The sequence below is a fragment of the Balaenoptera borealis genome (genome assembly GCF_965194805.1).
Source record: "Balaenoptera borealis genome assembly, chromosome: 17".
Taxonomy (NCBI): domain Eukaryota; kingdom Metazoa; phylum Chordata; class Mammalia; order Artiodactyla; family Balaenopteridae; genus Balaenoptera; species Balaenoptera borealis.
Window position 1 is genome coordinate 807,049 of NC_138876.1, and position 14,263 is coordinate 821,311.

General features: G+C 51.4%; 2 protein-coding genes across 7 annotated transcripts; one reads left to right on the forward strand and one right to left on the reverse strand.

The window, feature by feature from the left end:
• Positions 1-7,021: 7,021 nt before the first annotated feature.
• Positions 7,022-13,983, reverse strand: LOC309614967 (uncharacterized protein; the record flags this gene model as incomplete). Of its 6 annotated transcripts, none has more annotated exons than XR_014236476.1 (4): positions 7,022-7,466; positions 8,678-8,762; positions 11,246-11,338; positions 11,421-11,665. XR_014236476.1 is itself a non-coding variant. In XM_082363979.1 (4 exons), the coding sequence occupies 4 exons, from the start codon at positions 13,981-13,983 to the stop codon at positions 7,451-7,453; spliced, it is 423 nt and encodes a 140-aa protein (XP_082220105.1). In that variant the 3' UTR covers positions 7,022-7,450. The 6 variants fall into 6 exon arrangements, 1 of the variants encoding a protein (XP_082220105.1); XM_082363979.1 differs by lacking the exons at positions 11,246-11,338; positions 11,421-11,665 and adding exons at positions 13,360-13,471; positions 13,747-13,983 and having other exon boundaries at positions 8,678-8,735; XR_014236473.1 differs by lacking the exons at positions 11,246-11,338; positions 11,421-11,665 and adding an exon at positions 13,360-13,467.
• Positions 9,947-11,229, forward strand: LOC309614968 (uncharacterized protein). Its single transcript, XM_082363980.1, has 3 exons — positions 9,947-10,181; positions 10,462-10,576; positions 10,900-11,229. The coding sequence occupies exons 2-3, from the start codon at positions 10,510-10,512 to the stop codon at positions 11,205-11,207; spliced, it is 375 nt and encodes a 124-aa protein (XP_082220106.1). The 5' UTR covers positions 9,947-10,181; positions 10,462-10,509; the 3' UTR covers positions 11,208-11,229.
• Positions 13,984-14,263: the final 280 nt, after the last annotated feature.

Below are 14,263 nucleotides of genomic sequence, written 5' to 3' on the forward strand. Positions count from 1 at the left end.
AGTCAAAAAATAATAATAATAATAAATAAATAAATTTTATTTAAAAAATACAAAAACAAAATAAAAACAAAAACAAACTTACAGATGTTGAAAACAAACTTATGGTTACCAAAGGGGAAACATGGCGTGGGGGGAGGGATAAATCAGGAGCCTGGGACGAACATACACACACTACTATATATAAGATAGATAATCAACAAGGACCTACTGTATAGCACAGGGAACTGTACTCAATATTCTGGGCTAACCTATATGAGAAAAGAATCTAAAAAAGAATGAATAGGGACTTCCCTTGTGGTCCAGTGGTTAGGACTCTGCACTCTCACTGCCAAGGGCCCGGGTTCAATCCCTGGTCAGGGAACTAAGATCTCACAAGCTGTGCAGTGTTCCCGCCCCCCCCAAAAAAAGAATAAATGTATGTATATGTATAACTGAATCACTTTGCTGTACACCTGAAACTAACACAACATTGTAAATCAATTATACTCCAATAAAATTAAAATGAAAAAAAAGGGAATTTATAGCATTAAGCACCTATATTAGAAAAGAAGAAAGGTCTCAAAGCAATGACCTCAGCTACTATCTTATGGAACTAGAAAAAAAAAAAGAGGAAATGAAACTCATAGTAAGAAGAAGAACAGAAATAACAAAGATCAGAGCAGGAATCAATGAAATGGAAAACAGAAAAATAATAAGGAATAGGGAAAAATCAATGACACCGAAAGCTATTTTTTTTAGACAATAAAATTACTAAATATCTAGAAAAACTAACCAGGAAAAAAAGAGAGCAGATAAAAATTACCAATATCAGGAATGAGAGAAGTGACATCACCACAGATATTAAAAACATGAAAACGGAATGTTATGAACAAGTTTGTATCAATAAATTCAACAACCTAGATGAAAGACACAACTTTCTTAAAAGGTAAAAACTACTAAAGCTCACCCAAGAAATAGATAACCTGTATAGCTCTGTATCTGTGAAAGAAATTGAACTTGTGGTTTAAAATCCTTCCCACAAAACAAGCCCCAGTCACAGATGGCTTCACTGGGAAATTCTACCAAACATTTACGGAAAAAAATAATACCAATTCTATACAAACTCTCCCAGAAAATTGAAGAGGAAGGAACTTCCTTAACGGGAAAAAAGGCATCTAGGAAATACCCACAGCTAATATCATATTTAATGGTGAAAGACTGAATGCTTTTCCCCAAAGATGAGGAACAAGGCAACATTGTACTAGAGGTTCTAGCCAGTGTCAGTAAGGGGAAAATAATAATAAATAAATAAAAGACATCCATATTGGAAAGGAAGAAGTAAAACTGGTTTTATTCACCAGTGACATGATTGTCTACGTAGAAAATCTCAGAGACTCTACAAAAAAGCTGCTAGAATTAGTAAATGAGTTTAGCAAGACTGTGGGATATAAGATCAAGATACAAAAATCAATTGTACTTCTGTATTGTAATAATGAACAATTAGAAATGGAAATTTAAAAGATCATTTAAAAATAGCATCAAAAGCATGAAATAGGAGTAATTCTGACAAACGATGTGTAAGACTTGAACACTGAAAACTACAAAACATTGCTGAGAGAAATTAAACAACTAAATTGATGGAGAGATAGACCTTGTTCATAGATGGGAAAACTCAATATTGTTGAGATATTTCTCTCCAAATCAAACTATAGAGTCAATGCAGCTCCGTCAAAATCCCAGCAGTTCCTTTTTTTAAAGAAACTGACAAGCTAATTTTAAAATTATTATGAGAAAGCAAAGGACCAAGAATGACCAAAACAACCTTGAAAAGGAAAAGCAAATTTGAAGGACTTATACTCTCTGACTTGAAGACTTACTGTAAATATATAGTAATCAAGACAATGTGGTATTGATGTCAACATAGATCAATGAAGTCCAGAAATAGAACCATGCATGTATTGTCATTTGATTTGAAATAAAAGCACAAAAGTAATTCAGTGCAGCAAGGGTAATCTTTCAACAAATGATGCTGGAACCACTGGATATCTCTATGTAGAAAATGAACCTCACACTGTTACAAAAATGAACTCAGAATGGATCAAATTGGAATCTTAAAACCATAAAAATCTAAAACAAAATAAATGAGAAAAGTATTTGTGATTTTTAAGTTAAGCAAAGATTTCTTAGACCTAACACTAAAAGCATGATCAATAGAAGAAAAAATTGATAAGTTAGATTTCATCAAAATTAAGAATTTATGGGAATTCCCCGGCAGTCCAGTGGTTAGGAGTCTGTGCTTTCACTGTCGAGGGCCTGGGTTCGATTCCTGATCGGGGAACTAAGATCCCACAAGCCAAGAACTCTCAATACTCAGTAAAAGAAAACAGACCAGCTTGAAAATGGGCAAAAGTTTTGAACAGACACTTCACCGATGAAGATATAAGGATGGTGAATGGCCCATGGAAAGATGCTCAACTTCACTAGTCATCAGGGAATAAAAATTAAAACTATCATGAGAGAACATTACACACCCACTAGAACACCTAAAATAAAAGCACTGACCACATCAAGTGTTGGTGAAGATGTGGAACCACGGGAGCTCTTAGATGAAGCTGTTGGGAAGGTAAAATGGTTCAGCCACAGTCCTAGGTATTTACCCAGCAGAGAGCAATGTGTCCATGCAGAGACTTGGCTAGTCATAGCAGCTTTATTTGTAATAGCCAAAAACTGGAGGGTAACCGGATGTTTATCAACTAGTTGGTGGATAAACCAATTGTGGTCTAACCACACCATGTAAAACAGCTCAGCGATAAAAAGAAGTGAGCTACTGATGGCTGCAACGCCATGGATGAATCTCAAAATAATTATGCTGAATGAAAGAACCCAGACAACAAAAGAGCACACACACATTGTTTGATCCCATTTATATAAAGTTCTGGGCAATGCACAGTAACCTAGAGTGATGGAAAGCAGCTCATTGGATGCCTGGGGCTGAAGGGTTGGAGGGGGTCGAGGAGACTCAGGAGGGCCTGGGGAACCCATCAGCCAAAACCTATTTAAAATCAACCCCTGTGATCTGGCTTTTTCACAAATAGGTCTTTACAATGAGAAATCTCACACGTGCCCAAGGAGACATGGCCAATTTGCGGCATTCTTGGACAGAGGGTAAAGTTGGAAGTAAACCACTATCGATGAAAAATTAATCAGTCGATCTGAGAAAGAAATGGAAAATTTTATTTGAGCCAAATCTGAGGATTATAACCCAGAAAGAACATCTCAGAAAACTCTGAGAACTGTTCCCTGGTTAGAAGTCAAGACACAGTTTATATAAATTTTTTGAGACAGAGGGCTGCACATCAAATGAGGTATTACTGACAGTTTACACAATCCAGGTCTAAGCGTCATGCTGGTGGGTCATGTGCCCCCTACCAGATGGAGGAGGAATGTTATCTTTCAGGAGTCGTCTTGCTGATGCTGGGAGAATGTCCTCTTCACGGTCGAGCAGGTATTTCTGCCTCTGGGGAGTTCTGGTCGGTGCGCAATGTAGATACATGATTCACGGTGGGGGGAGAGGGGGCCAAAGGGCAGAGACTTTTTGTTTACAATTTTCTTGTCTTGCCAGAAAATATGAGTTTTATTTCACACCACGTAACCCAAGTTACTTCCAACGGGTGAGATATTCACGTACTGTGATAAGTAGAGGTTAAAACGAGAAAGAAAAGGTGGATTTCAAATATCAGACATGACTAACTTGTAAAATAGAAGGCACGCCTGGTCTAAAACATTTTAATGCCTTAGTGTGTTTCAGGACGAGGATGTGGATTTTGATTGATTCTGCACTTTGTTAAATATTCATGTTAAAATTGACCCTTAAAAGAGTGGAGACACAGTGTGTCTGTGGTCGGGAGTCCTGACATGAAACAGGGGAGGTGACGAGCGTGGTGTAACAAAGGGGTCATTGACAAAGATGTGGGCGGGAAGGCCTCGGGCTGGGGCCTGGGTGGCCTCAGGCCGACCTGGGCTGGGAACTGCTGATACCGCTGTTGACTGAAAAGAGTGCACAACTGAGAACCATGAAAAAGCTGAGAACCATGTTTTCTCTGGCAGACAAAACCGAGGGCTTGCGCCCGGAGGACAGCCTCTCAGATGGCTCTGAGGTTCTGCTCCAAAGAGGTCACGGAGGGGCCGAGATACACAGCAGTTTCTGCAACAAAGATCAGGTAGTCAGCACATCAAAAGATTACTGTTCATTAAAGAAAACCAGACATCTCAGGTTAAGGAATTTAGCGCTTTTCTATGTATGGGAAGATGCAAGAGTCTGGCTCACTGAAATTCCTTGGACGTACACCTCAGCTACCTGGGGGCTGTATCCTGTGCTTTCTCATCCTGAGTCTCCTCAGGACGCACCGTGGCAGGGTGTGGGTGGCCGCAACATCCTCTGTTTACTGGTATGTCAGGGGATATTCTTCACCCACACTGTTATGGCAGAACGGGTTTCTCTTTCCCCTGTTTCTAAGGGGTCTGTCTGCTGTTTATTAGCCTGGTTCTGCAAGGTCCCTGGGTGACCACGTAATATTACAGATTTTATTGTCAAAACAGCTGACCCCAGTCAGGGAGCACAGGGGTGCCCAGAAGTTCTGGAAACCCAGTGACTGTCACACTCGTGCTGCCAGCAGGCACCTCCTGGTCAGGCTGCTGGGCCCTCTTCAGTCTAGGAATGGACTGAGGTGCAGCCAGACGGGGCCAGAGCCCCTGGCACACATGAGGGTCCATCCTCCAGGGACCGAGGCAGTGCGGCTCCCTGGCATGAAGCTGAGCCTGTGGGTCCAGGCTGAGCCCTTTGGGGACCACGCACGCTGCTGGCAGAGGGCCTGGCATGGGGCAGGGGAGGCCTCCAGGCAGGAGGCAGTTTCACACACCCCCTGTGTGAGGAGTGGACAGTCTTTTCAACAAACAGCCCTGGGAAAACTGGGTGTCCACATGCAAGGAAGGAAGTTGGATGCTTACCTCACACCGTATACAAAAATTAACTCAAAGTGGTTCAAAGATTTAATTTTAAGACCTAAAACTATAAAACCCTTAGAATAAATCATCGAATAAAAAAATGCATGACTTTTGATTTGGCACTGACTTCTCAGGTATGACACCAAAGGCACAGGCAACAAAAGAAGAAAAAAGACAAATAAGACTTTATGAAAATTTGAAAATTTTGTTTATCCAAAGACACTGTCCTCAGAGTAAAAAGGCAACCCGCAGAATGGGACAAAACATTTGCAAATCATATACCTGATTATTATTCAGAATATATAGAGAATTCCTAAAAACAACAACAAAACAAACAACCCAACTCAATAATGGGCAAAGGACTTGAACAGACATTTCTCCAAAGAAGATATTCAAATGGCCGATAAGTACACAAAAATATGCTCAACACCACTAACCATTAGGGATATGCAAATCAAAACTACGAGGTACCTCCCCACATCCACCTGGACGGCTACTATGAGAAAAACAGAAAATAACAAGTGCTGGTGAGGATGTGGAGTAATGGAACCCTTGTGCCCTGTTGGTGGGGATGTAAAATGGTACAACTGCTGTGGAAAACAGTATGGAGGGTCCTCAAAAAGTTAAAAATATAATTACCATATGATCCGGCAATTCCACTTCTGGGTGTATACACAAAACAATTGAAAGCAAGGACTCAAATAGATGTTTGTACACCCATGTTCAATGCAGCATTATTCAGAATAGCTAAAACATGGGAGCAACCCAAGTGTCCACGTATGGATGTGTGAATAAGCAAACTGTGGTCTGTACATACGACGGGACATTATTCAGCCTTAAAAAGGAAGGCAGTTAAGACATGTGCTACCACCATGGATGAAACTGGACGACATTATGCTCAGTGAAGTCAGCCAGTCACAGAAAGACAAGACTGCAGGATTCCACTCGTATGAGGCACCTGGAGTCGTCAAAATTATAGAGACGGAAAGTAGAAGGGTGGTGCCAGGGCTGGGGGCGGGGGAGAGTTATGGCTCCATGGATACTGTTTCTGTTTACAAGATGAAGGGCTATGGTCATGAATGCACCTAACGCCACATAACTGTACTCTTCAAGAAATGGTTCAGGTGATAACTATTATGGCATTTGTATTTTACCTCAATAGCAAAAAAAGGAAAGAAGGGAATAATTGTGAAAAATTGGAAACGACTTAGGTATCCAAGATTTGGAGAATTATTAAATTGAAAAAAAAAAAAAAAGAATCAAGCATTTATCCTGTTTTTGCTACACAAACAGGGACACTGGGTAACCCAACAGTAGGAGACAGGAGTTTCTCTCTGCAGAGACACTCCGGCCAGTGAGCACGGACGGGTAGCAGGCGGGAACGTCTGCATGGGACAGTTACCACCCTGAGCCTCCTGACGGGAGCCCAGACCACGAGCAGACCTGCCAGAATCCCAGCTGATTTCACCCGTGTCCCACCCTGAGACATTTCAGAGCCGGGGGGTTCCCAGGGGGCACCGAGGGGCCGTGACTGGTGCTGGACAAGGGCCCTGCAAAGAGGGGAGTGGGCTGATGGGTTGGGGTCCTGAGCGCCTGCTCCCCCCCCAGGGGCAGCCGCACCCTGAGGGACCACAGCCGAGGGGAGAAGGAGAGCAGAGGCTGGGATGCCCCCCCGCATCCTGGAGAGGACAGGGGCTTCTCCGATGGCCTGACCTGAGGCCACTGGACAGAGACGGTGCAAACACAGGTTTGCCCTGGCCCTCTCTGCGGCGGCGCTTCCCACCCTCGGACTGCCTTCGCGGCCCGTCGGGGAACCAGGGCGTGGCGGTGTCTACATCTGGGTGCTGGTTTCACTCTGTCTGGTCCTCCTTGGTCCGACTCCTTCTTTCTTCATGATTGGTCCAGGCCAGGCGGGAGGAGTGGGGAGACTTACGGGCTCCCTGACCGCGAGAACGTCCGCTCTAAGGAGGCACCACCGGCACCTTCTTGATTCAGACGAGCGCTTCTCATTCTCGTTGTAACATATTTCAGTTATGGCTTCATGGCCTCCAACAATTGGTGGCAAAAGTGGATATTTATTATGAGAGTTTTCCAGCAGATGGCAGCAAAGTGTCTTGTTCGAACAAAAAGTAGTATTTTACTCCAGCTTTCTCTTTTTTAATCTTTCTCTTTCAGTTACCATCCTATGTTACTTAAGAATATATATATTGAAATATAGTTGATTTACAATGTTGTGTTAGTTTAAAGTATACAGCAAAGTGTTTCAGTTATACAAACATACACAATTTACCCCAGCTTTCTGACAGAGAAAGGGAGTGTGGTGTTTGGTCTGGAAGGCTCCACACCAACGCCTGAGGAAGAAACAGTCCAGTCGCTGAAGGGGCCGACGCTCTGACGTCGTCCGGAGCAACCTGTGCTTCTTAACAGGCAGGGGCTGCTCAGCTGGAGGACCGACCAGCAAGCGTCGTCAAGGAAATCCCCCACTGGGAATATCAAACACGGGACACTGGTCTTGAAACCTGTCCTCCGCAAATACAGATTTCTAATCTCCAAAGCAGCAGCCACAGGTAGGACGTTTTTGGAAACTTATTAAACATGTATTCTTCCAAAAGGTGACATTTTTAAAAATCTAGAGCCTGGCTTCTTTATAATATATGACACTCAAAAGATTATGTATTGGGCTTCCCTGGTGGCGCAGTGGTTAAGAATCTGCCTGCCAATGCAGGGGACACGAGTTCGAGCCCTGGTCTGGGAGGATCCCACATGCCGCGGAGCAACTAGCCCCGTGAGCCACACCTACTGAGCCTGCGCGTCTGGAGCCTGTGCTCCGCAACGGGAGAGGCCGCGACAGTGAGAGGCCCACTCTCCGCAACTGGAGAAAGCCCTCGCACAGAAACGAAGACCCAACACAGCCAAAAAAAAAAAAAAAAAAAAAATCTAATTCTAAAATAATATTAAAAAAAATATTATGTATTTTGCTTTGATTTCAACCTCTTTTGGCATGAAAAAAATGAACTGATGAGTGAGGATGGGGACAAAGCATTTATCCACAATCTTAGTAAACGTGAGAATGTGATTTGCACATCACTAATAATAACGAGTGTGAAAAGTTTTTTAGAGTTTGAAAAAGATAAGCTATGCTATGGAATAGACATTATATGAAAAAAATTCAGGCCGTGTACTGTGACTGACTGATCACACACAGGCCTCTTCCCTTTAATGGCAGAGAATATTCCCAAGAATTAGACATTCTCCACAAAAATATCAATTGGACATCTACGTGGGAAAAATTATAATGCAACTAAAAGCCAGTCAGTACACATACATATAAGTGAGTGTGAAGTGCTAGACACACTGCTTCCCAAACACAGCGACGAACACGGACGCTAACAAGTCCACCCGCAGGGACGTGGCTTCTTTTCGCCCCACCCCATCCCACCACGCACACGGACACTTGCTGATCCCCGAGCTTTGCACACACCCTCAGGTGGTGATGATCATCTAGCCGTCGTATCTGAGGTTTCATTCAAGATTTCCCCTGCACACTGTTTGATTAAAGTTCGTTTATTGATTTGGGGTGATGTGAATATAAAATGTTCCTGTATAAATATTGCTAGAAAGAGAACTGAGTGATACACATGTTCTATGAAGTTCAGGTATTAAACCCCAAGTTGTTCAATGGCAGAAATGTTACCTTGTAGGTGATCTCTGGGCTATGCCTGTAGTAGGTTCAGCTTTGGGCGAGGCACTATCTAGGGGTCAGAAGAGCATCCAAACAACTGCACACATGAGATAAAGTCAATAGTTTTCACTCGGCAGAAATCATAGGAAACTGTCATAGCGTGACGCCAGGTCACTTAAGAGGAAAGCAACCATCAGTGTCAAACAATGCTACTCATTATTTAGAGTAGGGGTCCCCAAGCCCCAGGCCGCGGACGGGTAGCGGGCACGCGAGTGACGCTTCATCGGCCACTCCCCATGCCCCCCATCGCTCGCATTACCCCCTGAACCATTCTTCCCCCTCCATCCCCGCATCCGTGGAAAAACTGTCTTCCACAAGACCGGTCCCTGGTGCCAAAAAGTTGGGGACCGCTGATTTAGAGGATGAACTACAAAACTGAATGACTAAATCATGACAGGTGGGATAAGTGTGATGGTTTTGAATGAGGGGCTGTGTGGTCACGAGTACTGTTCACCAGCGCTACGCCATCCACTGCACAGGAGGACTGCATTGCCACCCGTTGTGGTCAGGGGGACCATGTGACCAGTGCTGGCCAGTGGGGTATGAGAGGAAGTGGCACGTGGCCCCTTCACACCAGAGCATTTAGCTGCCAGTATAAGACCTTCCCAAGTTCTCACTCCTTAAGCCAGGAGGACCAGCGATATTCCAGATAATGGTAATTTCATCAGCCTGGGTCCTGAAGTGAAGGTGGCAGAGCGGAGCCTCAGCCAGCCCCTGACATGCAACATGAGTGAGGGTAAGCTTTCAGAAAGGAAAGACGAAGCAACCCAAGTATCCACCAACAGATGAAAGCATAAACAACATTGGGTATATACATACAATGGAATATTGGGCAGCCTTTAAAAAGAATGAAATCCTGATGTATGATACAGCCTGGATGAAGTTTAAAGTTACTACGCTATGTGAAATAAGCTGGACACAAGAGGACGAACATGGCATGATTCCACTTATATGCGGTCCCTAGAGCAGTTATTCATAGAACAGTGGTAACCAGAGCTCCAAGGAAGGCACCAGCTCTGGCTGGCCAGGGACAGCCCAAGGGCCTCGGGAGCAGGACAGTCACCCAGGCTTGCCCCCCGGGAGGGCTCCTGGAAGATCTGAGCTGGAGGTCACCACAGGGAGCTAGAGCCACAGGGCGAGTAGCCGGAGGCATGAGGACCAGTGGGCGCGGCTGGGGCGGGGCGGCCACACGCAGCCTGCCCACGCCTGCAGGTGAGGCACAGGCAGGCATGCTGCCCACCCCTGGGCACAGAGAGACCCAGGCCTGGGCAGCCTCACGCCTCCTTCCCACAGCGAGGAGCTGGCCCACACCTGGGTCTCGTGGCCTGGCAGCAGTGCTGCGGGCAGTGCCTGGGCCCCGCGGAGAAGAGGCTCCGGGCTGCACTCCCGGCCACAAGCCGCAGCCAGCTCGGGCACGTTTCCCAGCGGGACCTCGTGGGCGGTGTCCTGGCGTTTGGTGAGCAGGGACGGGACGAAGGCAGCTGGCCTGACACGCCTTGGGGGGATAGGGGCCCAGGCCGGAGCTCACTACTCTATCGGGTCAGGCCTCTCCAGCGGCCAGCAGCAGCCACATAGCATAGCCAGTGTGGGGTACGCAGACAGGGACAAGGACACAGGCGGCCAAAGGTCGGCCCAGGGTCCAGGAAGCCTTGGTGAGCAGGTGTGGGCGTGGGCCTGGGGGGTGGGAGTGAGGACAGAGCCACGGGAGCCAACCCTGGCACCCTCTACCCTGGAAGCCCGGCCCCCCAGCCCCTGTGCCTGCGCAGGTGTCTCGTGGTGCCCTCATGGTCCGTGTTGGAGGTGGCTGGGTGGCCCTGGATGAGTATCTGGTCGAGAACGACCCGGAAAGAGGTGAGGCCTGGGGAAGGGGAAAGACTAAGTCCTCAGGGCCGGGACTGGGGACAGAGGAGGACAGGCCTTGGGTCCTGACCCTGGGGGTCAAGGGGCACCTGCCCCACCCCGTCCATCTGGGACCTCTGGGCAGCAAAGGGGAGGACCAGCCAGAAGATCCACGAGTGGTTCCCGTCCTGGGCTGTGGCCCCAGCCTGCCAGGCTCTGGGCCTTCTCCCTCAGCACCTCCAGGAGTCCCCGGCCCCGGAAGGTGGGTGCTGGGACGGGCGTCTGAGAAGGGGCCCAGGTCCTCCCGGTGGACAGAACACCTGCTCCGATCCCAGGTGGAGGTGCTGAACCCATGGGGCAAGGCCTGGTCATCCCTTCCAGACACACTGGAAGCCTGCTGGGGACAGAGACCCCATCTCTTCCACGGTCAAGGCAGGGAAGCCACTCGGTCATGGAGGCAGCCTCTGAGGACAGCCTGGACCGGCAGCCCCAGGACCGAGCAGCAGCGCAGGCAGCCGGCCCCGAGGCGGCGAGCAAGGCCGGGACGACCAAGGACACCGGACAAGAGGGGCACCTGGGTCGAGGTCAACGCCTGCACCAGCGGCCCCATGGCCCCCCTCGTGCAATAAAGTCACGTTTGTAAAGCGAAACTGCTCGCGCGGCTGGCGGGGCCGCATTTACCTTGCAAACTCCGTTCAAAGGCCGTCAGGGCGGCGCGGGACGCACCCTGCTCCCTGCGGCCGACCGCGTTCCTTCGCGGTGACTCTGGGGGAGCTGACGAAAGGGGCTGGGTAGGAGCGAGAGGACCTTGCTCCTCGGCAGCCGCCCTCCTCCCCGCCTAGGGGTGTTCACAGACCGTGCGGCCGAGGGGCGCGCGCGGGGGCGTCGACCCGGCCCCGCGTGGGCTTCCCGGTCCCGCGCCCGCGCCCCTCCCGGCTTCAGGGCGCCCGCAGCCGTCGGAAGCACCACGTGCCGCCCCCAGACCTGGGCGGGGCCGCCGAGAGGAGGGGCCTGAGCGGGTTTAAACCGGGAGGCGCCGGTCGCAGGCACAGCGGCGGACGGAGGGACTGCGGACGGAGTGCTGCGGGCACCGTGCGGGCAGGTGGGAGAGCCAGGCCGGCGCGGGCGGGGCGGCCGCCGAGCGAAGCCGAGACACCTACGGGGGCTCTCGGCCCGGGGCCTGCAGAGGCTGGGGCGGGGGCGCCACGCGCCCGGAGGTGGCCCGGAGTTCTGGGCTCCGCTCCGGGCGAGCGGGGCGCTGAGGCCCGGTTCCCTCCCGACTAGCCCTGGTGCGCGGGAGTCCTGGCAGTCGCCCCCGAGCCTGGCTCCCCGCACGGGCGTGGGAGACGTGGCAGGGGTCTCGCCTGCCCAGCGGTTTCGGGGCAGGACTGGTGCGCGCCTGGGTGGGGCCGTGCAGGTCCGATTCCTAACTGCCCCGCCCGCTGCTTTGCAGCTGGAGCCGGTCCGAGCGCCCAGGGCGCGAGGCAATTAGGCTGACAAATTGAGAGGGTGGGACGGCTCCTGGCCCGGTGCTGGGGTGAGGGAGGCCAGTGCTTACCGACGGAGGGAGCTACCTGCCGTCGGGGGTGGATGGGCACCAGGGACCCCTGCGTGGGGCCATCTCGAGACCCTTGGGAGGTAGAGGCGGGAGGGGCTCTGCCACGGGTTCCAGCCTGCGTGACTCTGCTCTCTCCCTTAGCCGCCCATCGTGCCCAGCTTCTGTGTGGCCTTGACCTCTGCAGTCTGCACCCAGTGCGGGCGGGCGGGATCTTTCTGCAGCTGCTCAAAGTGGGCCAAAGGCCAAGGTCACTGCCTCCATGTGTGAGCCTGAGGCAGCCTGGCCATCCGGTTCTGTTCTGATTTGGCTCAGATGGACAGCCAGAGAGGCCCCTCCGCAACCCCCAGACCAGCCTGGCGTGTGCGGGCTGCCCTTCAGGGTACTGATAGGTGACGCCCCCTCCCAGGGATGTGGACCCACCCTCCTCAGGAATTGCCCTCCCACCGCTTGTCCCCTTGGGCCACCTGAAGTGGGGCTGCTCCCAGGAAGCCGCAGGAGGGGCCTCCTCTCAGAGCCCCTTTCCAGTCCTGGGAAATCCGTTCGGCCCCTCCCCCCAGCCACGAGGCCACCCTCCCCTCTGGCCACATGCCACTGCCACTTCTGCTGGTAGCCGCCTCTCTGGGACACCTGTCTTTTGGCTTCTGTGCGATTGGGCTCGTCTGTGTCTCCCACTCCCCAGGCCCTGGACACCCCTCACATGCCCTGGTCTGTCTCTCCCGAGCTCCAGACCCCTCTGTCCAGCTGCTTCCCCAAGGTCCCCACTTCAGACTCAAGGCACCCACTCCCAGGCCCCTCTTCATGTCCTGCCTGGTCAGGGACCAGGGAGGCTCATACCAGGCCCAAGGTCGCTGCTGACCAAACAGGCCATGGCCCAGCCACGGTTACCCAGCTGCGTCAGGCAGACCTGCAGGCACAGGGCCTCTCCCAGCCCCTCACGCCCTCCCCCCACAATGGCCCTCAGGGCCCCAGCACCCTCCCTCCCACGAATCCCTTCTGTGCAGGAAACTTGAGCCTCCTGCTCAGGAGTCTGTCCTGCTCCTCTGGTTTTCCTTGCTGGGCTCCCCGGCCCGGCACAGCACAGCCTGCAGGGTCCCCCCGGCTGCTCCTGACCCTGTGGCCCAGAAAGCCCTCCCGCCTTTTCTGGGTAGCGAAGTGCCTTTTTTCTTTCCCACCCTGGTCCCCTGCCAGACTTCAGGTGATCGGCTCACTGCTCCAACCACCCCGGTAGCCCTGTTACCTGAGGCTTCCTCTGGCTCACAAACCCTCTGAAGGCCGTCCTGGGACGAGGCACACCATACAAAGGAAGCAGGCTGGTCACTGGGCAGGCGGGCAGCACAGCACGCGTCCAGGTCAGCTCGCGGAAGCGGAGGCTGACACGGTTTCAGGGAGTGGCCTCGGGAAGGCTCCTGGGGAAGGAGGGGAGGAAGCAGATGGCAGGGAGACAAGCTGGCTGGTGGTGCGGTCTCAGCCACCCCTAGAAGGAGATCAGGGCAGCCTTGCGTCCACCATGGTCACACCGAGTCCTGGAACCCCGCTCAGGCGTCCAGCTGGTCACTCGAACAAAGCCTTTTGTGTTCTTTGCCAAGGCCTGGATCTTAACAACGCTCCTCTCTCCCCACCCCATGTCCTCTTCCCATCTTCTCAAAGGCCTGATGATGTGCCCTGTGCGCCCGCACTGCATGGCCTGCTCGCTTCGGGAAAGCTGAACAAGTGCCATGCTTCCTGGAACCTGGCCGGGGGTGGGGGCGGGAGTGGGTGAGCGCCAAGCCACCACCTCCACGTCTGCCCGGGCCTGGCACGCACTCCGAGACTCTGAGCAGCAGACCAGCTGCAGGCGCCCCCGGGGGTCTGGGCCCAGCATCCGGGCAGGGAAAGGGGGCAACAGGATTTTGCCCAGGGGTCTCAGCAGGCACAAAGGAGCACCTCTTGGGCCCAGCTATGGGGAGAGAGGGGCCGTGGGGGGATTTAGGGTTCAGGCTCTGCAGAGCGGGTGACGGAGAGCTGCTCACAGCCAGCACCTCTGGGGGCACCATGGAACTTGAGGCTCCTTGCGAGGCCGCTGGGCATAGGTGTCCGGGAGGCAGCTGGACACGCGGGTCCGCGACCCCAGGACAGGCTGGGCTCCAGCTGCCGTCAGGGGA